We start from the raw sequence: 27379 nt of genomic DNA on the forward strand, positions 1-27379 counted from the left end.
GTGTTCTAACTGCTCCTTTGCCATGTGAGACTCAGCATCGTATCAGCCACTATCAGGGCAGGAGTTGAGCTACCATGCCCTTGGCTCTGCTTGTACACATAAACGTGTAGGCACAGATCATGTACATGGAAAGTATGGATAAATGAAAAGCTAACTTTCCATTAAAACATTTAATAAGAGTCCTACCAACCTGGAATACAACTGAAAGCAAAATGAAGGGACAGAAAAAAAAGAGACCTTCTGATGCACCTGTACCTCCTTCCATGCTTCAGGGCACTCTTTAATTAAGATGTGGTAATTCCTGAAGAGTGAAAAAGGGACCATGGAATACGAGTTCCCCAAAGCAGATGTTTAATGAAAGAAAATATAGCACTTGCATGAAACAATTCAGGGAAACTCAAATATTTTACACGATTAGAAAAAGTATGTCCATTTTATGATAGACTGTTAAAAATTTCAGTGCTTCGGGTAAACCCTTCAAAGTCCACTGAAAATTACCCATGTGGCTGAAGACTTCCCTGGAAATTTGATAGAATCTTGGGGATTTTATTTTGCATAGGAAACCTATCCTAGTTCAATCTTCAGCCTCTTTGGTAATGACTGAAAACGAATACATGGGTGAATGGAAATTAGCATTACTGGAATGAAAAGACACAAGTTAACAAAGGCTGAATCCAAGAGGAAAGTGAAGACAGTTTTCAGCAGTACTTCTTGCAAACAATACCTGCAAGCCCTTGTGGATCTGCCATGCCCCTGCTGTATTTCTGTACTTTTCACACTGACTAAAGAGAAAGCAGAGGAGGCCAATACAATACTGGAGGAAGTAACAGAAAAAGGATATATCTAATTCTACAATATTTCAGATGCATGCTATGACCTGTAGCAAAAGCTTTACAGCAGGGTGCTGACATATTATTGATTCTTAAGACCACATGTGGAAAACAAGGCTGGCAAAAGGCAATACAAATTTGTGGAGTTTTTCCTCCACCTTTAGAAATTTTTCTCTCATCAAATAATCTGCCCAAATATACACACAGTCCTTTTTAACACAGTTCTTTGAGCACCTCGCTAATTGTTGCTGTTACTCTCACAATAGCACAGGCAACTCTCTGCAGGGTGCCACTCTGAGAGGGGAAGCCAACTGGAGACAAATATGTTCAAGGGCTGTTGGCTGCTCCTATGGAGGGAATGAGCAGCCATTGACTAAAAGGAACCCTAAGGTCCCTTCCAGTCCCTGACTGCTTCTAGACACATGCAGATATATTTCCCCTACTACTTAGCAGCAAAGCAGCTTAACTTTTTAGAAAACAAATTCAGTAGAAAATAAAAAGAGACAAAATGCACCCTGAATAACTTTGTCAGAGTTCCCCAACTCCTGCATTCAGTCAGCTAGTAATTCCCCAGCTCAAATCTGTCTCTTTGCATCCCTCAGAAGTCTATCCTATCTATTCCCTTGTTCCATCACCCCCAGGGCTTCTTTTAATCCACTTCCTTGGATTTGAAGGCTCAAGAAAACTAGCAGTATCAGTGCTGGTAGAGGAGAAAAATGTAGCTCAGAGAAGAGGGAGAAAAACCCCTCCCTTTTACACTTTAGAGACCTATGATCTACTTCATCATGTGACACTGCTAGTGCCAAAGCAATGTTTGGGAGGAGTAAGTGATTTTGTCAGCCTGGCTGCATCCTCCACAACTCACCCACTCTCTCTCTGTGCACCATTATCCTCATAGTGATATACTGAAAAGCACTGATAATTTACCTGATTTTGTACAAACAGCTCTTAGGTTAGGCTGTTCTGGTAGATGAGGGTATGGTCATTAAGGTGTGTGGGAACGGGCTGTAAGGCTTGTCCTTTCTTCACGAAATTATCTGAGGGCTTCACACGCCAGCTGCATGGGGGAGACCTATCAGTCCCTTAACGCTATTCTCTCCTGTCCGGCCTGGCTATTGGACTTCACAGAGAGGAGAGCTTCCTCACACTCCAAAACCTGCCTGATTAGTGAGACAGGTACACCTCATGAAAGGAGACAATCTGCAAATGTTCACAGGGCTGGGAACACGGAATCTTTTCAATGGCCAGAGCAGGACCAGTGGGATTCATCCCCACCAGAACTTCACTGAGGATCACTTATAAAAAGGTTTTCTGGGTTATTTTCCTGTTCGAAAGCATGGATGAAAGGATGGTAGAAAGCTACAATGCACACAGTAACATAATAATAACTGTTCTATCTATTGATCTTCATTTTCTTGTGATCCCTTTGCCTTTCTCCTCCAGACACTAGAATGATTCTTTTGAAGAACACTTAAGTTTCCACTGCTTTGGGCATCCTCTCCAAATCCATGTAATCTTCTCTGAATGGTCTGATTTCATAACCAATTTACTTTGAGCAGAAGGTTGGCCTAGCTCACCTCACCTCCTGAGGTTCCTGCCAACCTGAATTTTGCTATGAACCATCCCTGCAAAAATACACATCATCAACAAGTATTCTTGCCTTATTCTCTTCATGATCACTTCATACCCTTGCACCAAGCAGAGAGCCGCCTATCTTTAGCAATTCTGACATTAAGCCTATCAAGCCTTCCCCAGGCACAGGAACCTGCTGCAGTCTGGTATTTGTTCAAACCTGTCTTTTATCTCCATATTTTGCCTTTTGTTCTCTTGTGCAATCTCCAAGCTATCATCTTTGCTCCCTTTTGAGATCTGGTTCACTGCTGTCTCCACTGTCTCCTCCTGTGATCCTGTAGGGCCAGTGTGTTTATTTTTCTTCCTTCTTTCCTACCTTCAGGTTTTGTTCTCCCCCTTTATCATGTACCAAAGCAAACATAGTCTTCAGTTCTACTTTTTCTGCCACTATCTGAGCTCGTACAGCTTTGCTTTTTAATAAGACTTAGTTGTTGTTGAGAGACAGATCAGACCCACAGCCCAGCAGCAAGGCCATCTCCACAACTACATGTCATCCACCTCCCTCAAACACCGTGCACAAACCTCAACTGCAACAAAGCCAAATACCAGATGCACTCACATACATTCATTGATTCCTACCCAGCTTTCACGTCTCCAAAAGAATGAGAGCCCTCCTGACCTGGTGGAAGACCACTGTTTCTTAGGCCCATATGGGAGCCCTAGGCTCATTTAACAACAAACCTGTATCAACAGTAGTATTTCTTATACAAAATTAATTCTTGTGCTTTTCAAATGATTAGCAATAAATTCACACTCAATAGCTTCTTGCCAATAACAAATTTTAGGAATTTTTAAAAGGGAAAAGAGAGAAGATAAGAAGATGAGGCAAGTAAGAAACATGTTTCATGGACTATCACAGAATCATAGAACAGTTTGGGTTGGAAGAAAAGATCATCTAGTTCCAAGCCACCTGCCATGGGCAGGGACACCTTCCATTAGACCAGGCTGCTCAAAGGCCAATCCAACCTGGCCTTGACTATAGAAAAACTTTTAAGAATAAATAAATATTTTCATTTGGAAAAAATGTTTACTATATAAATATTTCCAAATTTAAAATTATATTAAAATAGTCCCGTAGCAAAGAAAGAAACTCTACTTTCTTTCAGGCACAGAACTTTTCAAGAAGTGAAGATGAAAATCCATGTTTTCTGTTGATCTCTTCATATATCCTTCCTATTATCCCCTGGTATCCCCCAGCTGGGCCAAAAATTCAGTGAATGCACCAAACCTCACGATGGCAGGTTTTCAGTGCTCCCATCTGAGATATGATCAGAAAAGCTCATGAGTGGGTAGCTTTATTTTTTTACATGCAGACATTATAATTTACTTAAGTAGCTAGCTGTTATGTCTGATGACCCAAGTAGTTTTTTGGCTACACTCCAACAGCAAAGAAGATACAAAATTAAGGGCTGGAAGTTGGCAGCTACCTTCTGACTAATCCTTCCTTCTCAACTGTCAGTTCCAACCACCTCTTCATCTTTCAGGGAAGCTTCTCTGAAGATGCTGAGAAACTGAAAGAGGCCTTACTATTTTCACTAAATATTTGGATGTTTAATAAAATTGTTATGTAACTTGTTCAGCATACTGCTGTGTGATCGGACAAAAATGCATTGAATAGTCTATAGGATTATAGTCTCATTCAAATGAAAGCACTGTAAGACCAATTGCCATCTAGTGTTAGAAAGATTTTCTCAATGACCCAGTACTATGTGTGCTCCTCAAAAGATAAACTGAAAATAAATCAGGTGAAATGTGGATGTCTCTGGCAGAATCAGAGGCAGAAGTCCTTCTAGGAACCAGAGGGGTGTCAACAGTACAACATTAAGAGAATGCAAATGTGACTTACATCCATTTTTAATGCCCACCCTTTACCTTGAGATGCACATACTCCTCACAGGTAAGAATTTGGGGTACCTATAAAATTCACACAACCTCTAGGTACTCTCACCTGAGCTGCAGTTAACTGAAATGAAATATTCTGCAAGTGTATTCAGATTTTAATATGGAGGTATATCTCCCATATATGGCTAGGTGGCCAAGAGTGGTGTGGCTAAGAATAAGCCTATCAGATTCTTACACTGCAAGAAAAGTGCCACAGATTTTTAGAAATGTTACCCTGAAATGTAGGAATAGAGCTTCAATATAATTTTTTGCCAAACCTAAGACCTTAACTAGCTGTTATGTGTAGACAGAAACAATCAACATAACTACAATTCTATAACAAAAATGTTAAACAGAATTAAAAGAAAAATGAAACTTGAAACAGATTAGGAAGCCTGAGCTTAAAAAATATGAGAAAGATGTAAAAACAAAGCAGAGAAAAAGCATTCTTCCTGGGAGTTGTGAACTGAGAGGTGCAGCAGCAGAAAATAGGATAGAAAACTACTGTTGTTTTCTTAGAGTTTACATTTAATTTATGTGGCTCATAACAAAGGATGTATTTAGGTCTCCTTGAAAGAAGACTTTAAAATATTTATTTGGGTTTAAGTGTTCAGAAAATAAGTACTTACTGTCACATTTTTCCTTCAACAATTAAAAGAATATACCATCTCCACTAGATATGCACACAAGGTTTAGATGCACAAACAAGTTACTGCTGATTTATGAGTTACAAGCCATCAGCACACCTGCAGCAATCGACTGCTTCAGTGGTCTTTCAAAACCCATAAAATACAAGGTAAGTCCAGCTTGCTGCGTCCAAAATTAAAGAAATTCATTTTAACTGGAATTAGCTTGTAGTTGCTGCAAGTTACAAATATGCACATGGGTAGTTTACCATACTGACACACAATAATTTGCTATCCCATAGTAATTTGTTGGCATGTCTGTGTTCACATAAAAGTATATCAGACTAATACAGTACGAAGAGAGAAAGAGTTTGCTTTTTGGGTCCTGCTGGCCACCTGATTTTGCATGTTTAGCAGTTGCTACTTAACCTTAATAGCAAGTACAGTTCATTAGTTTCAACTAGAACATAAAAAAGGAATTAAAATAGAAAAACAGGGTGAACTGAGATCTAGAATGTGGAAATGTGACAGATATGAGAAGTCTGGCGAAGAAGACCATGTAAACGTTTATGATCATAGTTCTTAAACTCCATGAGCATAAAAAGTTCAGAAGCTATCAGCATTGTTGAGGGTGTAGATTAAGATCAGTTCAGAGCCCACTAAGAATTCTGCTAATCTACATGTTCCTCTGAGCCGATAAGGAAAAAAAAAACATCTTGGAACCCTCTATTCCCACATTTCGTTCTGAATTTGAGATCTTTCCACAGTCCCCCTCCCCAGAAAGCACAGGAGGCTGGGATATAGTCCAGCTGCTGTCAATCAGACTGAAAAGCTGGCTCCAATTGTGATAGATTCAAGCATGTGCCTCTGCCTTTCTTGTCTAAGCTAGAACATGTCTGCATAGAGCCAGCTCTCCTACTATCGACACAGTTCATATCAGTAAAGTAAACTCTTTGCTCCTGAACAAAAATAAACAGTTTGATGGTATAACTGCATCCACACTAGGGTTCTGCCAGGACAGCAGTTAGATGCAATTTTATTTTTAGTATTCTACCCTACATAAGTATGTGAACAAGACTTTTAAATATAGACCTAGCCTTCATGTTGTTCTTCATTAGAGCTCTAGCAGAATGCCTAAAATGTACACCACATCACAGAAATTAAGTGCAGAATATGGGCTACAGGAACAGCATATACTTACTTACTACTTTCATCAGACATAAATTTGCTTTCTTATTATTATTGTAATACACATTCCACAAAAGAGAAGAAGCAGAATTATCTAAACCACATATACTCAGTGCCTCATAAAAGACTAAAATCATATCACAGCCAGTATAAATGAATGCCAAAGCTACTGTGCCTTTTAAAAATCAAGTTTTGTAATGTACCCAATTGCCTACAACAAACATGAAATGGAAATTGGGGAGAAGTATTTGGGGGATAAATGTTTTGCACAGGTAATAAGGCTAGCAGAATTTTGTCATTCTTACAAACTTTAGATTTTAATTTTGATGGATCATTGACTGTTGATAATTTTAAAATTTTGCCATTTGGGGTGTTATTTTTTAACATTGCCACAAGGTCATTTTCTCCCCATCCAATGGCAACTTCTACATCCTAATATTAAAACAATAACTACCCAGAAAAGGGCATTTCCCAGGGAGTAATGACTGGCTGGGAAGAGTTGATGGCCCGTGGCACTGCTGAGGGCCATTAACCCCGGCCGGTTATTAATCGCCAGGAAATGCCCTGCACCAAGGTTGTTATTGCTATTTTAAGCACAGATTGGGGGTGTGTGTGTGAAATGGACAACTTAAGTGTACAGATTTTTTTTAACACATGATGCCATTTCCTTTGTTGCAGTTTACGGAGGACATTTCTAGAAAGAATGAATGCTCTGCCTGATACCCAGCCAGATTTTACAGATCATTTCGCAGCACTCTATTGTGCACAGTAACTTATCAAACTGAGAAAACAGTCGGGGATTTTAAGAGCTTTTCTTTTCTCTCTAAATAATAGTCTGCATAGAAAAATAAAAGGAAATCCGAACCTTAATAAGATGAACAAAAATATGCAACTCTTGATGTCAGTGTCAGCAGAATTACATTCTAGAAATATCTTTTTAATCACACTGTCTTTATGTTTAGCGCATTTCCTTTGACAGTACTCCCGCTTAATGACCATTCACATATCTCTTAAAAACCAGGAATTTTTAGCAGCAACAGCCAAAGCACATCCTAAACCAGCTTCAGCTGATGCTAGCCATTAAGGAGTTTGTCTTTTCCAATAATCAAGCAGATTAGGTTATTTTCTAGGAGATGGTTGGTGAATTATTTCAGAAACTGCTTTAATTTTCTCCTAGTTCTTACCCTAAGGCTAAAGTTTTAAAGATGTGTTCATGGTCCTCACAAAACTGCGAAAATTGTTCTTTTCTTGCAGGCATCAATAACTCACTCTCCAAATCAAAAGGATATTCTTAGTGTATGTACAAATAGTCCTCTGCCTTACTGAACTACTTACTGTTTGTCAAACCTTAGCTGTGTAAGCAAAACAAATAAGTCATGGCTTTATAACTTGCACAGGAAGAAAGTAAAGTTCTACACTAAACTAGTTTGACAGGTTTCTCAACAAAGTGGTAGTTTCCAAGTGCAAAACACAAAAGATCTTCTCACATTTCTCCTCAAGGTCCTAATTTGTTACCACAAACATGTACATCTGAATCATAGATTGATTGTAAAAATCTCACTGAATTTACCACGTTGTTCTGTTTTCAGTTACAAATTGCAGTTTCCAGCAAAAGATATGTGCTTTCTTAAAATAAAATTCCCTCAAATTGATGGCCAGAGTGTGTGTTTCCACCTCTTTGCTAGATTAATAACCATATTCTTAAAAAAAACAACAACAAAAAACCCGAAATGAATTGTGGTAGGTTGGGACCAATTGATATGAAACATACTGCATGATCATTTGAACATGCACGAACAGACATTGTCTCTGGATAGATTTTTAGCAGACTGTCTTGTGTTTGTATATGTAGGATCATCTGTGGTGACCCTCTGGAAACAGAGCCTTTCAAGTCTTAGTAAACTGAAGACAGCACTTGAATTACAAAACCCTTAGCACATCATTTCAAACTAGTACAAAATATATCTTCATCTCAGCTTGAGTTCAAGTAACGTAGCTACATGCTAATCAGGTTGTCAAAATGTAATACAGGCACAACGGTCCAAAGGTTGAGACAGGACTGGATGGCAGGAGAGGGTTTCTGATCCTGGGTACAAATCTAACAGCTCTTCTTTGTGCATTGACAATGTAAACCCGTAGGAACAGGTTACGTAGCTCGGTACCCTGTCTCTGACACACACCAGCAGCAGCTCTCTAGGGCAAGCTTACAGTAATATTTCCCTAGAAAACTCTCCCAGCTTTTAAGAAATCTGTGGCACAGGAATTCCCTGAGCCAGAGGTGATCTACTCCATAGCCTTCTCCAAATAATGTTTCCAGTCAGTTCTTTCTTAACCCCTACGTACCTCTGGCACTGGCAATGCCCTGTGAGAATAAGCTCCACAGCCACAGTGGCACTTAGTGAAGTCTCTCCTACTGCTCATTTCCACCTACCACCCTTCTGGTTCCAGTCCAGCTGCACCCTTGCTGAGACAAAAAAGTGTGAACCACACAGCGTATTCAAAATGTGCAAAAAAAAAAAGAATCAATATGCTGGCATAGTGATGATTTTTGCTTTGTTCTCTCTTCCTTTCCCAGAAATTCTGTTTGATATGCTTTATTTCAGTGCTATTCAGCATTACACTGAGATTTTCATAGTCCTCTCTACTGTAACCCTCGTACAGTTAGCTTACAATCAATCACTGTATATATAAATTTAGTACTGTTTTATCCCATGTGCATACTACATTTATCTTCATTTAATTTCATCTGGCAGTTCATTGGCTAGTCACTCAGTAATGCAAGATTCTTCGCAACCCTTTATAGTCAGCTCTCATCTTTATCTCCCTACAATACTTACTATTAGCAGTAAAGTCTACATTCCTGAAATTCTCTCTTTTCCAGATTGTTAATAAACATTTTAAATAGCACAGAACACAGCACAGATCCCTAGGGAATGTTACTGGAGTTCTCTATCCACTGTGAAAACTGAGTATTTATTCCTTAACATTGTTTCCTGTGTTTAACTAGTTATTTATACATGTGGGTTTCTTATGGATCCCACATCTTCTTATGGTAACTTAATTTCTTTCAAATCCTTCAGTGAGGGACCCTGTCAAGCACTTTCAGAAACCCAAGCTCACTTTATCAGCTGAGTCTCTCCTGATGTACTCAAAGAACTTTTTTTAAGGCACGGCATACTACAAAATGGGTTTCTTTTTATTTTTTCCTTTATTTTTTTCTTTTTTTTTCTTCTTTTTACTAATTCTGGTTTTTAGAACAGCTTCTACCAATTTGCTTTCAAGGATAGAATATTTTAGGTCTGTAGTTTCCCTGATCTCTACCAGAAAAGAGGTGTTACATTGACCCTGTGCCAGTTCTCTGCTACTTTTCAAGCCTCAAGCAGATCTGCTATAGCCAACACTACTATCGAAAAATGCTGATGAGAGATTAGAATTTTCCTGTAATTTCTCTTTTTTTTTACTAATAACTAAGCCTCAAGAAGTGAAAATTTACAGCACCATATTTTGTAGCTCAGTCCCATCTCTATTAATATTCAGGTCATATAAGGCTTGAGCATTTTTTATGCCTTGTGGAAGAGCCTTTCCCAGAAAACTTCCTTCCATATAAGAAAATGTGATCTCAGAGACCCAATACATCAACATTTCTGTTACTAGCCTCTGTTTTTGTTCTCTTACTCTTGCAAACAGAAACTGCTGTGCCTACAGAAATGGATGGGCACTTCTGGTGTAAATCCACTGTGTAAATCAGAATTCTTGTTGAATTCCTCCTTAGACTGCACAGAGTAAAATGTGTCCTGCTAGCTCATGAAGAGCTGAACCAGCATCAGGAGCAATGAGGACACCCTCAGGGTCGGGGAGAGTGGAAGCTTCCCTGGAATACACGGAGGGATGTTGTTGATGTGTCTGCTCTTCTTTCATGTCAGCTCTCTCCTCTCTCTTTTCTAGGAAGCATCTTTCTGTACTCTTTTTCATCCTCCCTTTTCCTCATGGTGAAGGACGAAGAAAAAAAGGGTAGGTAGTCATATGCTCCATGCTCCGAGGTCTCTTCCCTTCTACCCACCACAGTAGTCACTGGAAATTGAGGAGTCTTGGCCATTCTTGCACTCCACACTAGCTAGGGCCAAGTGGTTTAGTTCCAGGTCAAGGTAACCAGTATGAGTGCCTTATTCCAACCTCATTCTCCCTCTTCAGCTAGGATTTCCTCTGATGTTAAGGCACTAGGCCTACTGCCAGTTTTCTGTAGTGAAAGGGATCTCTTCCATATGGTGAATTTAACAACTGCTGTGTGGGTTTTTTCACCTCCTACCAAGCATCCATGATGGCTGGCTTTGGGAAGTTTAAGCTGCAGCAATAACAACTTCTGGAGTTTTTTAATGTGATTTGTGGATCCGAAATTCAGATAAAGGAACCCAGGTAGCTGTTCTGCACTGCTGGGCACCTCCATGATATGGAGTATGCAAGGTTCTAGGCAGCCCAGTTTGTGTCTCCCTCCCTCCTTGTGTTCTGTCCTTTTCCGTTTGTGTGGAAAAGCATCTGGGCTTCCAGCAACGGTCCTCTGATAGGCCTGAGAACGCATGGCGTGTACCCTCCCCATTCAGGTCCACAATACACTGGTTGCTGTTGGTACCAAGTGAGGTCCACATGGGCACAGCCTTACCTGGTTGTTTAGAAATGTTGTATTACAAGTTTGTAGGTGCTGTGGCTTGTCAAGAAGTCTGTGACTTATCATGTGGATGCACACCTCAGCAGATATTCGGTGTACAAAGTATCATTTCTTTGTGATGGAAAGGCAAAGCTATCTATGCTAGCCCTAGGAAGAGCAGGTGTTTATGGAGAGCAGCTGGCTGACAATTTGATCTTCACTTCTTCTGAACATGACTACCGCAAAGACAAAGATGAGGGTTCTGCCTTTCACCTCACCTAATTACCTGTATTACAAATGCTATTCTGAATTCCCAAGTATTCCAAATTTGAAACCCAAATGGTAAACCAAACTATTAATTTTTGTAACGTGAATCAAGTCAGTGACTGGTATCTTGAAATGTACATACTATGTACTCTACCCAACATCCCACAGACCTCTGAACACCCATCAAAAGTGAAAGCTGTAATAATGCCTGCAAAAATACACAAATTATTCCTAATACATCTAGTGAGAAAGCCAACTTTGACCTTCTCCTCACAGTAAAGCTGTGAAGTCTATGATTCCTCTGTATCTTAAAAAGTTTTCCACCTAATGTCCCTTAATTTTAAGTCTCAAAGGAGATCTACAGCAATTTTAGATATTCTGGTCAATTCCTCTCAGTAATCAGATTACAAGGTCTACTATTAGTGCAGACTTAGAGAGGGAAAAGGTTTATATAAATATACAAATGTTGTTCATATTCTCTAGACAAAACCTGCCATTAAAACCAGAGCTGGTTCTACAAATAAGCTTGATATGTAGGACCCCACTTCAGGGATCGCTTTGGCAAACTAATCAAACCTCTCCATGTAAACTATCCAAATAACTACTCTTACTGTTGGAAATCTATTTCTGTTCATCTTATAACTTCAGGAAATTTTTTTGAACATTGCATTTTTATGCACCAGAAGTTATTTACAGGAGCAAGGCACTCCTTTATGCCTGTTCAATTGTATTCTTCTTGCTCTGTAACCCCCCATTTCCTCCTATCGTCACAGAGTAGAATTAAAACAAATTTGGTTGTTACCTAAATTTAAACTAACAAACAAACAAACAACAACCCCCCCCCCCCCAAAACCCCAACCCCCAAAACCAAACAAAACTGGCTGCCCTATTTCATGGTAGAAAAAAAAATGGGTAATACAAAAAACTAATTACACCATTCCAAGAACTTTAAACAAACAAACCAACCAACCAACCAACCAACCAACAAAACCCCAATGCTACAAGGAAGTTGGTTATCAGCCTGAGATCCAGAGATCTGTTCTCACATGCTCTCTAGCACGGCTACTCCTGACAGGTGTTCCTGGGACATTCTGAACAAAATGTTGAACAAAAATATATCTTTAACAGTTTCAGCCTTGAAAAGCTGCTCTCTGCTGATTAACTGTCAGGGAGACTGTCAGCAACGTTCTGCAAGCAACAGAACAAACATTAAGACGACAAGAGTTTTCACCTTTGTTTTGGGGTCCAAGAGTACTTAGTGTTTCTAGCAGAAGAGGTTTCTCAATTCAACACGTCACGACACTGATATCTGAATCACAGAATCAGTGTCACAGCTGACAATCTGGTATCCTATGTACATTCCTTAGAGTCATGCAGCAGCGCATGTGTTCAGTTAGGAGGCCAAAAAGTTACTTTTAAGACTTCAGTATACTAATATAGCAATATTGAAAAATACTCCATTTGGCATCTTCTTCCAAGATCCCAGTACTTCCTCTCAGTACAAATTTCTCAGGCATTTTCTTGTTTGTGATGGACTTCTGTTAGCCCTGTGGGGAATGACATTTCCCCTGCAATCTACTTTGTTTCATTAAGTGTCCTTTCAAAGCCCTTTATCTGTACTGCTGTGACCTCCTGCACATGCTCAGACCCCAACTAATTTGTATGTTGAGGGTCTTCATTAATTTGCTTACTTTTTTATCATCTATAGGGCACCAGTTACAATTTTGGGAAGGTGGAGAAAGACTAGCTGGCAACTGTGTCCATCACCTCAGTTCACATTTTTCTGTAGAGGAGTGTTTTACCTTTTTCAAACCTTGCTCTTCTCAAGCTTGTTCTCCCCAGTGCAAATGCTAAGGAGGTTTCAGGATAATATGCAACCTCAAAATATTTGGCCAGCTACTAGACAGTATAACTATATAGACATGTTTATGGGACTGGAAGAACAGACATTTGTGTAAGCAGGTGACTTAGCAACTCAAATGAGGAGGCTGAGCTATGGTAAGCAAAAGGTTTTGATGAGGAACAGCAGCAGTTTGTAAGCTTTTTGTGGTGAAACAAGTGCTACCACAAATATATCCCATTCCCTCGCAATCACTAAAAATGATTCTCATGATTGCCAGCTTCACTATGCACACAGCTCCTTGTTTTACTGGCACACAAAGATGTACTGCCACTACCAGTATTCACAGTTCCCAGCACAGATAATGGCCGTATTGTAGCCAATGTCAAGTATGTGAATATAAAATTTCAGCAATATGTTCTCTTCCAAGGTTTTATAATTTCCTTTTCAACTTTCTCAGCCACTTCCTGCTGATTAAAGTTTGTAGACTTTTGCTAAAGTAAAAGTGAATTATTTTTTTTTCCTGCAGTTTTCATTCCTGATCATATCCTTAGGTGAGTTCTACTTGGCCAAATTCATATTTCTTAAATAAACTAATTTCTTGAATATACCATAACATGCCATTTTTTCAGCCACATTTTGGCTGAAAAGTACCTCAATACACCCTATAGTTATGGATCTCCTTGGTAAATAAAACATGAAAGCAGGACATCTTGTGGCATTAGTGTTAGTTCTTTTGCCCCTCTATCTAAAGCACTTCAAATACTGCATGTCCAAATTTTGGTCTAGTGTTCTTAACACAAACTGACAACTTTATGCATTTCCCATCGGTGGTGGGTTGACCTCAGTCAGCAGCTAAGCCCCTACCCAGCCACTCGCTCACTCCCCACCTCCAAATCTCCCCTCTGCCATTTCAAACCAGTCTAAGCAGGACTTAGAGAGGGAGAGTCTTCTTATTTCTCATTATGATGTTGAGATAATATTTGTATTACACGGGAACAGCTTTTATTGGCCTTGGCCCAAAATGTCCCTCTATAGCAGGGAGTAAAGTGAGCAGACTACCAGACTATGATTATGGTTTCAGTAGTCATTCCTCTCAAACAAGCAGCAATTAAATTTCAATCTGAAAATTTTGATTATTGATATTTTTCTTTCACTTTTTTCTTGAATTTTAGATTAATATAGCACTTTACAAACAATGTTTTTTGGGGGAGTGGGGATGCAAATTTGCCAGTAACGTGTCAGCTTTATACTAATTAAGAAGGGATATTTTAATATTACATTTAAGACTACTAAATTAATAAAATAATTGTTCCATCTTTTCTCACTGTCAAGTTCTCAGTCTCTACTACTACAGAACAAAAAAAATCCATTTTCTCCTGATTAATAATTGCACAGAATGATAAATCCTGTGGTATCAGATGCTATGTGTGGCCATAAGACAGAAAAATATAAATACTTAATTGAATCTCATAACAAAACCCTTAGTTAACCTTGTAAGGAAGGTGTTTGGATATCACAAACACAGGTCAACATAAATAAGTAAAACTACAATATCTGGGAAAGTAAAAAGAAGACAACAGATACAAACAGACCAATTTTCTTCTCACTTTCACAGCTCTCTGACTGAAAGGTTGTTTTCTTGCAGTGGACACAGTGTTTGTAACATTACATCCTCTGAAAATTTAAGAATAAACAACACTGAATAATACCATATGTTTTAAATGGTCTCAGCCAAGTTGCTGAAGTAATACCTTACTGAGATGACTGAAGTACCAGAAAGAAAACAATCCCATTTTTAACTGCAAATCATTTTAACAGAGAAGCACTTGATTTAAAAAACTAAAAAAAAAAAAAAAAAATTAAAAAAATCAGCTTGGGCCTGGACTGTGCATGCCATCTAATTTCTTCTTGTGTGTGTGTGTTTTCTGAAAAAACAGTAATAGTGATATTAAATTAACTCAATTAAAAAAATCCCAAATTGAAACAGCAAAGGTTTTGATGATACTTCACAAGCAAACATACAAAATTCAGATACTTTCTCTTTCTGCTTTCTCCTCTGCTTGGACCCTTACAAATATTTAATTCACTGCCGGTGGCATTGAAGCAAGTTTCTGCTGGTGGCAGCTTTTGCCCTAGTCCACTTGAAGTGGATTCAAGGTTGAAGGGACAAGCTAATAGAAGAGAAGACTAGGAAAGGCTGCCAGTCAGAGATAATTGCAAGCTACAAGCAAGCATCAGGAGTCAGAAGAGCCAAAGAATGAGGCCCCTCACTACAGGGGTGAAGACAGCACAAGGGAGATGCTAGCTCCTGATCTATAGAGGCAACATGTCACAGTTACGTGACATTATCCACTGAGCTGTGACTGGTGGTCCTCTTTTGCAAAATTTAGTTTAAATCCTAGGCTTTGTTGGGGGAATTTAGCTGCTCTTTTTGTGTTATGGTTCGCTTCTTCCTAATGGCACGGGATAGGATGCTGTTGTGGGATCATCTTCTAGTGAGGTAGCTATTTTGCTCATACCCTTTTCATCTGTAAGATAAATCTTACCTTAAATTACTTGTATTACATAGCAAAAGTAATTATGTATAATTTTTCATTTGTTTTTAATATTTACCATAGCAAGGTAAGTTTTTTTACTGTAATCACTTGTGTCATCATCTCTGTTTGGCCTTCATTTGAGCAGAAAATGTCATTCTTTGCTTGTTAATTACATTCACCCAAACAGTTCTCAGAAACTGTTTTTGGTTTTAATAAAACACATCAAAGTTAAAAAGCCTTTCTAGAGGAGTGAATAGGAATTGGGGTGTGGGGGGGGAATTCTGCAAGCTCTATTTATACAGAATATTTCAAAATAGGCACCAAGAGATTTCTACTCAGTGAACAAAAATCTGTTTTCAGTTAGCAACAGTTTTACCATTATAATTATGACAGTCCTTAGATGAGGTCATGGGCTCATTTTAAATACCCCTGTGAGCAAAGCCAAGGTCTACTGCTCGGTGCTGCTTTCCCTGTGCCCACGCAGGCTTTACCAACCTCAAAGATGCCACAGCAGCAGCCACAGCTAACTTGCAGGACCTGAATTCACATCCTCAAAGTCATAACTCACATAGTGAGGGATGATCAGAAGATGTTCACCCCAGGAACCATGGAAGCGTGGGACTTCATCCCACACAAGAGGCCAGGTCTCAGAAAATTCAAATTCTCCTTTTGAAATTGCTGCTAGTGCTTTTCCTCACAGAAAAGAATGGTTTGGTCTCGAGCACAAAGTGCTGGGATAGATTTTCGGTGAAGACTGTGATGGGAGGCCATTCCCACAGCAGAAATGGCCAATGGTCTGCCTGCATGCAATATCCAGGGCTTTGACAAAGGACATTAAAATCAAAATCAGAGAATTACAGTATTATCTTTTGGTTCACACTTTCACTATTATGACGCTCAGTCACAGCAAATGAAGTGACAGAAACCTCAGCAAAGAAACACACAGTCCATCCATAGTGAAGTAGGATATTAAACATGCAGCACTTAACTTTCACTATCAATACAACATGTTTAAAGATTTTTATACTTGCCGATGTATACATTTAAACTCCAGGAATAAGGTAAAAACCCAACTGATTATCTTCATGTCATAATATATTCAGGAACGTTCACTTATTTTGTTCACAGGTGAACCATGGAGGTAATAACTTCAAGACAGCAGACCTGTAGGCTCTGGGATTTCTAGCTCTATTCATTTGAGATAATGATTGAGGAGAATTTTGCTTTCCACCTCGTTGTTCTTATTCACTAGAGCAGCAGCTGAAAACCAGTTATGCCAGCTAGCTGGTGTCATAGCTCCCAACTTTGATCATTACCTTCTAGACAGATAGCCAAGAAGGCTCTAACAAAACTCTATCCTTGGCGTGAAGTTAACTTTAAGCCAGTATTGGTTTTTTTCTCCTAAAGCAGCCAATTGCTTATAAAAATATTAGAAGTATCTTTCACATTTGGATTAAGAATGAAAAGAACAAAGATTCCTTTTATAATCAAATTCAATTCACAATGAAAATGATTATTATAAGTTACATCTTTAAATATGATCTTAAATACAAAATTATTCACAGCAGAACTGACAAGCATCCACACTGGGATCAACTCTTTCCCTTGATATTATCTATTTGAATGTAAACATCAGCCTAACTAAAAAATCATGACTGTTCTGTTTGTATAACCGTCATTTCACAGAATTTTCTGTCATAAAGATTATTTGGATGGGCTTTTCTGGTTTTTAATAACATATTCATATGTCAGTAAAGCAACTGGCATTCTTTTTAATAAGCATTAAATAGGTGAGTTTTCACAGATCTGTAAACTGGAGATTCTAAATAAGTATGTTGCATCTTTATGACTGAGTGGTACTTACATGGTTTGGAAAGTCAGCCTTCAGTTCAGCAACACTTTTACACCAATATGCTGCTGTTTTCTCACTGATCAGTTCGATGTTTAGAAAAGAGCCTTGGCCTGGGCCGTACATAGGACCTGAAGTAATTCCACGCACAATCCTTGGAGAGACATTGGTCACAATATCCTGCAAAACAGTGAAACATTTCAGATTGGTTTTGCAAAGTGAAGCATATATCAATGATGTCTATGACATAATATAAACTTAAATGTATCAGGTGTTCTAAAAATCTACTGTTATTATGGGTGAAAATTACAATTATAGGCCAGTTCTCTACATTAGCAGATTCTCTAATTAGATTCTCTACATCAGAGGACAAAAATGTTGGCTGTGTGTGGGAAATGGTATGATAACTATCAAGAAAATGCCAATATGGGGCACCTATAAACTGCCATACAAACTATCATGCAAATAATGCCTTTGTGTTGGGTAGAGGGCATACAAGACTTTGTGTAAAAAACGGTGTAGGCCTCAGTCATCTGACAGCATACATGTGAACTCTCCTCCCCAAAGATGTTCAAAGTCCATGTTCTACACTAACAGGTGAAGTGCAAAGAGGTGCTGCCCCCCAGCCTTTCTGCTGAAAAGTCAGGGTCACGGGTCCAGTATATGAGTGTATCAAAATTCACAAATGAAATTATATGATTGAGAGATCAACATCAAAAACTAAAACCAAAACCAGTGAAAATTAACATCAATATTGTAAAGCACGACATTTCTGAAGGTCAACATGAGGTTAGCAAACAATTTTGAAACATACAGTAAACACACAAAATGTTGACTTGTTTAGTAGTCTTAATTAAGCTGCAATGTCACCATATCTCTATTAACAAAGAACTGTAAATTCTGACATTATTTAAAATTAAAGAGAAACATAGATGGCAAAATGTTCCTTTTGCCAATTTCCAATTAAAAATAATTTTGAGTAAAGGTCATTTATTTACAAATGTATCAGCATTATTTGTTTAAGTACCCCTCCTCACCATCTTGTCATTTTTAGTGAGATAACATGAACCTCCATTAGTATATAGCAATTAAGGTCAATTTACATATTTTAATTAAGAACCATCCCATATAAAACAATTAGGATAATAGGCATACTAACTGGATTTCATAACATTTGGACGTTTTTCCAACTAGATAGACAGGAAACCTTAATTAGCATTAATTAGCACTGATCTGCATATGTTTGATAAGGCATACCCTTGCCACAAAAGATTATTTATTCCTGAATCTGCCAAATGCTGCAGTTACAGAGGATAAAGGGACTTTTCTTCACATTGTATGTAAATTTGAGGTAATCTTCACTTGCTTATGAAGTTGAATTAATTATTATACAGTAAATATGCACTAATATTTTATACTGATAATTATATATCCATTTACATTTGTAGAAATCATACAAAGTATCCTGGTTTCAGCTGGGATGGAGTTAATTGTCTTCCTAGTAGCTGGTACGGTGCTACATTTTTGAGCTAGGTATGACAAGAATGTTGATAACACACTGCTGTTTTCAGTTGTTGCTAAGTAATGTTTAGTCTAAAGTCAAGGATTTTTCAGGTTCTCGTGCCCAGCCAGCAAGAAAGCTGGAGGGGCAAAAGAAGTTGGCACAGGACACAGCCAGGGCAGCTGACCCAAAGTGGCCAACGGGGTATTCCATACCATGTGATGCCACATCTAGTATAGAAACTGGGGGGAGTGGGGGCGGGGGATCGCCGCTCAGGGACTAGCTGGGTGTCGATCGGTGGGTGGTGAGCAATTACACTGTGCATCATTTGTACACTCCAATCCTTTCATTATTACTGTTGTCATTTTATTAGTCTTATCATTATGAGTTTCTTCTTCTCTGTTCTATTAAACTGTTCTTATCTCAACGCACGAGTTTTACTCCTTTTCCCGATTTTCTCCCCCATCCCACTGGGTGGGGGGCAAGCGAGTGAGTGGCTGCGTGGTGCTTAGTTGCCAACTGGGGTTAAATCACAACACAAAGTAATCTCCCCAGTTTATCTATTTTCAAGCCTAATAAGTCTGGAACATGGACATCTCAATAATCCCTAATTTTTCTATTATAATATTTTCCCTTAACCACAAAAGCTTCACCTCCCTCTCGACAGTTAAGTTATATTTTCAGAAAAAAAAAATTCATAACATTTTCTGAATTTATGTAAACCCAGACCAAACAGCAAGGCACGCTCCCCTCACTCCCAAAACAAAGTACAAAAATTGCAGCTTATGCAGAAGAACCATTTACATCAGTTTGCTCCACATTATCCTCTTGAGCGTTTCACTCCTTTTAAATTGCCTCAGAGGAGGTTGTGCTTTGACTTCATCTCAGATAGCTGGTCATACACACAGGCCAATGCTATCACATCATCCTGCATGAAAAAACATGCAAAGTCAGTGACTTAAATGCTGGCTATCTGACCTTATTCCTGCAAGCACAGGGTGCACATGGTCATTTGCCAACAGACGTGAGTTACTTTAACCATGCTGCAAGTGACCAGGAGCTTCTTTTTCCCATGCTCCAAAGGAGTCAGCAGCTACGTAGCTACAGTAATATGGCACTAAGCCTGAGCTAACAGCCTGTCTGCTGTTAGGAATTATTTTGGGGGGGTTCAGTGCAAATTATGATAACATGCATGTGGTATGATTTCAATTTTGTGGCTGGCTTGTGTATGTCTGTATGCCAGACAATGCTTGGAGCCACTGATGGTACTGTTTATTATCTTACTATTTGCATGTTTTGTTGTTCTTCCAGTCTCTCTCATTTTACTACAGGTAAGAATTCAACGATCAAGATACTACAGCCTAGATTATACCTCTTGCAGGACACTCACAACTCCTCAGTCTGCTTTCATGCAAAAACACTCTGAAGTTTTTGTATCTGCTTTGGGTCTCCAGGCAATCTCTTCTATCTTCTAAGAACAGAGACACCTGTTTAGACCCTGTGACTGCTGCCGAATCCCCATGGCTTCAACTCACTCCTTCCCAGAGCTCATTCATAGCCAACATCTGAATGATAATTTATCTCTCCAGGATCCCATGAAGTCGAATCAGGTAATGTACAGACTTTCCAAACTGTCACAGAAGCAGTCACTCCACTTTAATGACCACAAGAGATAACACAGAGCCACGTGAAACAGTAAACACACGTACATCTCTCTGCCTACATTCCTCACTCTTGAATTTTCCCTGAGATTTTGTGAGACCCCTTTGGTGCTCAGGGACCTTCCCCTCCCGTCCCCCACCAGCAGACAGCAGCTCCTTCGAATGGTCGCTTCCACTGTTTCCCTACTGCCTCTGTGTCACAGGACACCCCACCCACCCCGCACTGTGTCTGTGCATCACTTTATCTTTCCTCATATCTTTTCCTGACCAAGCTGCTTCTGCTTTCAAAAATCCTTCCTGGCTTTGAAATCCAAATATTACCACTCAGCTGCCCAGAGAGATACGCTGTCCTTATTTAAGATCCCATTCCTCGATTGCCTCTCCTAGCTCAGAGTAAGCTAGATGGAGAAAGTCTGTAATGACTGACACACTGGCACCTCTCCTGTATCTTGTTAGCACATGACAGCCCCAGACACAAGGAGACTCACAGTTCATGGAAGCAAAATGGAATTTTTAATTTATGTGATGATTCAAGGAATCTGTCTATCTACATAGAGAATAAAATCACACAAGTGACAAAAAGGAAAATTGTCTCCTTGAGATGAGTGTGAAATACCTACACAGAACTTGCCTTACTATCACCTTCCTCTTCAGTCTCCTGCCATGTCTACAAAAGCTAAACAGGGAGAGAGTTAGGCAAAGGATCTATTGGCTGGGCTTAGCCAGCTTCATGTCCTTTGGTCTCAGGAGTGAATTTTACATGGTATTACAGGTTCTTTCACTAAGACGGGCAATTCTGGTGGCTGGCCAATTGTTACTGCTGTCTCCAAAACAGCAGGTAAGGTTGGAGCAGCTGAAATAGCCATAGTGCTCCAGCCCACAGAGTTTGTGAAAGATTATATTCTGTGTGTTAATTAAATACTGATTTTCTCTGTTTGTAGGAACTGTCCGGCCAAATGCTGGCACTCATCATTCCTTTTCTTTTCTGAAACCCCAGCGTTTCCTTTTATCCCAGATAATGCACACTACCCTTTTATTGTTAATACAAGTTGTTGTGTGCATAAAAATCCACAACAGAACTGGTACATGAAGCCTGAAAGAAAGCACTTCAAGGTTTGAACCTGAAAACTTTTTGATTCTAAAAAAAGCTGACTGCTACAGTGAGATGACCTGACTGATGAGTTGGTCTGGTCCCCACATACAGTTGAAAGTAGAGGAGTGGAAACAGGAACAGGAGAATGTCCCCAAACTCCAAAACGAATCAAGTATCCTACCTTCCCATGCGATGGAAGCAATAAACAGTCCTTGGGAAAAATAGCACAAAGCTTTCATGTACTCTGAAGACCAAGAATAGAAGACTTTTAATAAAGAACAACTAGGGGAGAACAAAGCTTGTATGTGACCACACTAAAAGACAAAGCTATGGAAAAAATAACTAAAAAAATCATTGGCAAAGGTAAACAGAATAGTCCACAGAAAATTCCTTTGTTTTGTGGGGAAATCTTGCAAATTAATGTAGACTTGGGGATTAGGGAAACTATATTCCATACTAGATCACAGCAAAACAACTTGGTTTGGAGGAGTTAATGCAAACGAAGAGAAACAGTGACAACAAATGGATTCAAGGGCCAACTGTGAATCATTAATATTTCAGTTACTGAATTTCTTCTTTTGCCTCAAAAGCTGATCCTTTTCCCCAGGAGAGCACAGCAGAAACAATAATATCAATCACTCAAATATATCTAGCTCAGGACATCACCTAAGAAAGTGGTGCCACACAGATAAAAGCAATAATCCTGCTGCTTTTGGATTCCCCTTTTCTGCTTACGAACATTTCTGATATTCTGGTAATTTGAGACTGAGTTAATTTACATTACACATATATTTCTGCTCCTGTTGATTAATTAATTAACACACTAAAAAAAAAAAAGACCTGAGGCATTGATCAGGTCCCATTTGCTCTAATAATCTCTGAACTCTGCAATCAGATCGTTGAATTCTAAACTACTTAAGTCTAATGGGCTGGGAGGTTTGAGACAACATGTTAAAGACAAAGCCCAAACATTCAGAAGTTTTTAGTCAGTTAAATTTAAATAAAGGTGCAAATAAATTAATCAGCCCATGTCTAACTGTTCACTCTAAAAGTTGCTTTGCTTCACACTGTCCACATTTGCAGTTAATAATTGCCACAGATTTTTGTATTGTAAAAACACAACCATGCTATTTAAGCTGAGAGACCCGTAAGTTTGGGCAGCAGGAACATTTTGAATTTTAAGGGACCCAAAGAGATGCCCAGCACAGTGTTAGATCATGCAATAAGCACATTCATTGTGTGTTTCTCCTAAACTAATCAGCAGAGAAATAATTCACATTGTGAATATTAACATTGTCATCTGTAGGCATGGAAGTTAATGACCCATGGAAATGAATCAAGCCATTCACCTCTCTCTCAGAGTTATTGTTTTAGGGGAATCAAGAAGACAGCTCTTCATTAACTGGGTTCACATTTTTATTTCATAATCATTTCTCCTAGAAACAAAAAAAAAAAGTTTGGAGAAAAATGTTGTGTAAAGAGGTCAGTTGCAGGAATATATAAAAACAGTCTCCCAAAAGGTATACCACAGCCTCATGCCTATTCAATTAATACAGTTATATTAGGCACATACAATAAAAAGAACCAAAAGGATAAATCTATACGATTTTTCATATCAAAGCTCTGATATTCTGTTTCTATTAATGTGCAGAGGTTGAAGCATTCTTTTTTGCTTATTTTTCCCAAAATATTACCGCTAATGGTATTTTAATGAACACTTGAAATAATAAAGTTGCTTAAGAGAACACATAGGCATTTATATGTGGGATATGGAAAGCAAATTCATTAATCATATCTTTAATTAATATATTAACCTGTTGTACAAGTATTCACTCCTGAAAGTACATGTGTTCTGCAAGGTAAATATCTGCAGCACAATTAAGGTTTTGAATAAGAGTTTTAGATTTTAAAAATACATTTAATCACACTATACCAAGTGTTAACATGTGTTTTCTTCATTCTGAGAGGCTTCTATGAGACACAGAGAACTTGCCTTGCAGCATTGGCCCCCAAAGTCAATGAAAGTCACTGCATTCTTCAAATTAAGCTTTTCTCGTCTTTAACTTATGAAAGCAGATAGGAGTTAGTGACCTTTGCCCGTTTCTTTTCATTAATATGAGAAAAAGGTTTAACCCAATGAGCAGATTACTACTTTTTACAAAGTTAATTTATTTGACCTTTCCTTTCTTTTAGGGAGGGAGGGCATTATACTTGCCAAGTGGAGCATGCATCTGTACATTGCTGGGGTTACTACTTACTAAATATCAATCACTGGCCTCTTTGTGAAGAAGAGATCTAAATAAATACCTTATTAAGGTATTTTTAGTCAGGTATCTCAAAACGGCATACTTAAAGTTAGTAGACAGTAAAGTGCAATGTAAAAAAAGCCCAAAGGTAAGTTTCGACTTTACTATATGCAACATACCATCTTCCTTACTTGAACAACAAAACACAGTAGCTGAAAAATGCAGGTATTTAAGCAAATTACGAAGTATTCTTTTCCCCCAGATTTTCAAAGATATATTGAAAAGGCTGTAAAGATTTCAAAATCCAGTATGTGTGAAATGTTTTTGGAGCTTATTTTCTAAATGCTTTAATCAAGCCCCCAACATCAACATTCAGTTTTCCCTACAGTTTCCGCTAATTACAGTAGAACTTGATGTACGCTTTCACCTATGCAAAAATATGGAGGAGGAGGAGAGGGAGACATCGCCCTTTTCTGCCTAATATCGTAGTAGTTAAAGCATTCTGGAAATCTGGCTCACTGCACACCCTCATAGATACGAACGGCATCACACACTTATGTCCTCATAATTCCCTGCCAACTCTCACTCAAGGTCTTATGATGATTTGCCTCTTCTGTGACACAGCTGTCTAGCCAGACTGTGTCTAGTACCACCCCTTCTGGAGTTTTAACCATCCACAAAAGGCAAGTGAAACCTGAAGCAACAATACCACCTTACACAGCACTGCTCCTGTATGTCCCTTCTGAGTTGTTCCTCACCTTCTCTCCTCCATCAGAGCCGAGACATGTGACATCTCTGAAGAGTTCCTCTTCTGACTTGCTCTTCTGAATTTCCTCAAGCTCAGAATTTTTTAAAGCTGAGCTTGTCAGGCTCCTTTTAACAGGAAGCTAAATCCACAGGAAAGACCTCTACAAACACAAAACCATTCCACCACGTACAACCATGCAGATTAACAATTTATTTCCATGATGACCTTATCTGCTAGAGTAGTATTTTTACAACATAGAGTGAGACTTACTGGCTCATGGAGCAAGGCAAGTAAATTTGCTTATGATTTCTGCCCAAGGAGGTTTGATGTAGCCTCTGGCACCTTCCAGTGCACAAACCACTGTTATGTTGCACACAACGCCTCCTGTTGAATTCACAACACTTGTATTTAGCTTTTTATTTTAGTGAGGGTATAGGCCAGACTTTGTTCTTCCCATATGAGTACAAAATCTCAGCAAAGTCACTTCCTCCCTCTCTCCTTCTCTTTCCCTCAGTGAATACAGGAGCATTTCTTAAAAACTGAAACCCCCTTGACAGAAAAACTTATCTCAGAACATCCCATCATGCAGAAACTGCTCTAATCTCTCCACCGCCAGATATGAGAAATTTAGTACCATAAAGACACCTCCTTTTTTTCCTTACTTTTGTGAATGAAGTCTAGACCTAGACCTCTCTTTCCTCTTCATTGCTTTCCTTCTCTTGAAAACAGATAGCATATAATGATAAAATGATGTAAAATAATTATTTTTCAAGTCCTCTCACCAATATAAGAACTGAACTTAAAAATCTGTTATTTCCTCAGCCTTCCAGCATTGTTCAGATTGGTGATTTAAAGCATAAGTGTTCTGATCTCTCCACCAGTACAGATCAGATCTTGAAAAAGATCCTTGCTGCTACTTATAAATTACACTTCTTCAGCTTTTATGAACAAGATCGAGTATGCTATAGAGGGGAAAAGGATACTTTAAAAAATATTCTTATCTGTCTTTTGACGGCTGTTTGTCCTGTGTTTGCAAAGATGAAAGCAACCCAAATCTGTACGTATCTTAGATCCCAAAAGTCTGGAGTACAAAGAGTGCTTGTAAATCTTCCTTAATATTCTACTCTATTTCTAGACTGAATAAGCTGCATTATGCAAACTATTTTTAAAAAACAGACCATTACCTCATAAATGTTTTTACAACATTAAATTATCCCATTTGTGTTTATTAAACCAATTTAACACTACAGCTCCAGCAAGCAAGCTAGCTTTCCAAATCAGTACTTTAGCACAGAAGACTGCAGCCCCATAAGGGGGAAAGCAATGCATCAGGATTTTGGAGAAAAACTGCTGAAGCACTCATATTGTGTGAAAGACAAATGACAAGTTAGAGGTTTAGTTACCATGTATTTAATGTTTTTCTATAGCCTCTCATTAGTGCTTTAAGATTTAACCATGAGAATGCATGAGATACTTCAAAATTTACAGACATTGAACTTAATTTCTACCTAAGCTTTTATCATTGCTGCTTGCTCAGCACACCACCTTTCTTACTAATGCAATTTTCAGACAGTAGGCCACCACTACCGATAACTTATGATTCAGATAGCAAAATCCCAAACTCTTTAGATAATCTTACTAGATTAGAGTATAAAAAAACCCCTCAACTGTTTATTCTCTTTACATTAGAATAATCTTGGGACAATCCCATCCCCATTGCAAGTCAAGTAAAAACGGTCTGCTGCTCCTCTTAAAACAAGAGCTGTCCCCCAATCTTTGTTAATTCATACATGATGGTTTGAGTAGAAGTCCTAATTTTATAAACTAAAGCTCCCTAAAGTAATAAATCAGGAGATTAAATACAAGACAAAACCAATACAAATTATGAGTGAAAATACAAAAAAATGGAAGAGTAATTATAGTGTTTATGCCAAATGTGCAATTACATATTTTCTACTTGAGTTATATATTTTACAAGAAAATGAAGTTTTGATCTTTGTTTACAATTACATTTGCTTGAGTTGTTTTTTTAAAAAAAACTTTTCATAATACAAAGCCATAATGCTTTAAAATTAAAACAACATTTAATATTTTTTCTTATTTTTTGACATATTTGCTTGTTTTCTAGACATTAGAATGTAAAGACATTTGTACTGTAATTACAAAAGATCATTTTTAAAATGTATTACGTCCTACAGCGCTTTGCCTTGACAAACAATTACTAGATATCACATTCAACAGAATATAAAAAGCAATCTTTATCACAAGGTTAAAATTAGTCTTTGAACAAAAGATGCTTTCAAAGCAAATCCAAATTCTCATCAGCTTTATATCAGTTTCTCTGGGAGAGACAGGGAAGTGAGAGAGAGAGAGAAGAGAAAAGAAAAAAAAACTGAAGGACATTTGAAAAATTTCTTGCTAATGTTCAGTGTGAGCACACATTTATCAGTTTTCTGATAAAGGTGTAAGCAGTAGGACATGATTAAATTTCTGCTGTCAAACTGCATTGTGGTCAAAAACTATACCCATAGAAGAAGAGAGAAGTAGACTTACAGTTCTTGAGAGAAAGTTGTATCTGTATTCAGACATTCACTTTTGGATCTGTTTTTTCAGTGTATGATTCTTAGATTTCAGTGTTTTAATATAGTAAACTACCTAATCAATGAATGGTTGCTTTAGCTGGCTGATGAGAGAAATGTTCAGTAATTGTCTCAAAACATTAATTCATTTTCAGTGAGAGGCCACAAGAACAGAAATCACGTTTAAACATCCCAGACTTCTATGAGAGAGAAATCTGAAGTGGATCAGCAGATTTCTCAGGCTTGGCGGGGGGGG

General features: G+C 38.4%; 1 protein-coding gene across 1 annotated transcript in view; it reads right to left on the minus strand.

Moving 5' to 3' along the window:
- DPYD (dihydropyrimidine dehydrogenase) overlaps positions 1-27379 on the minus strand; it is a 342314-nt gene that overhangs the window by 123566 nt on the left and 191369 nt on the right. The window contains exon 14 of the mRNA XM_010582763.1: positions 17311-17475. Within this exon, the coding sequence (XP_010581065.1) occupies positions 17311-17475 (165 nt within the window). The remainder of the gene's footprint in view (positions 1-17310; positions 17476-27379) is intronic.

The sequence above is a fragment of the Haliaeetus leucocephalus genome, unplaced genomic scaffold, assembly GCF_000737465.1.
Source record: "Haliaeetus leucocephalus isolate CR32 unplaced genomic scaffold, Haliaeetus_leucocephalus-4.0 Scaffold848, whole genome shotgun sequence".
Lineage (NCBI taxonomy): Eukaryota > Metazoa > Chordata > Aves > Accipitriformes > Accipitridae > Haliaeetus > Haliaeetus leucocephalus.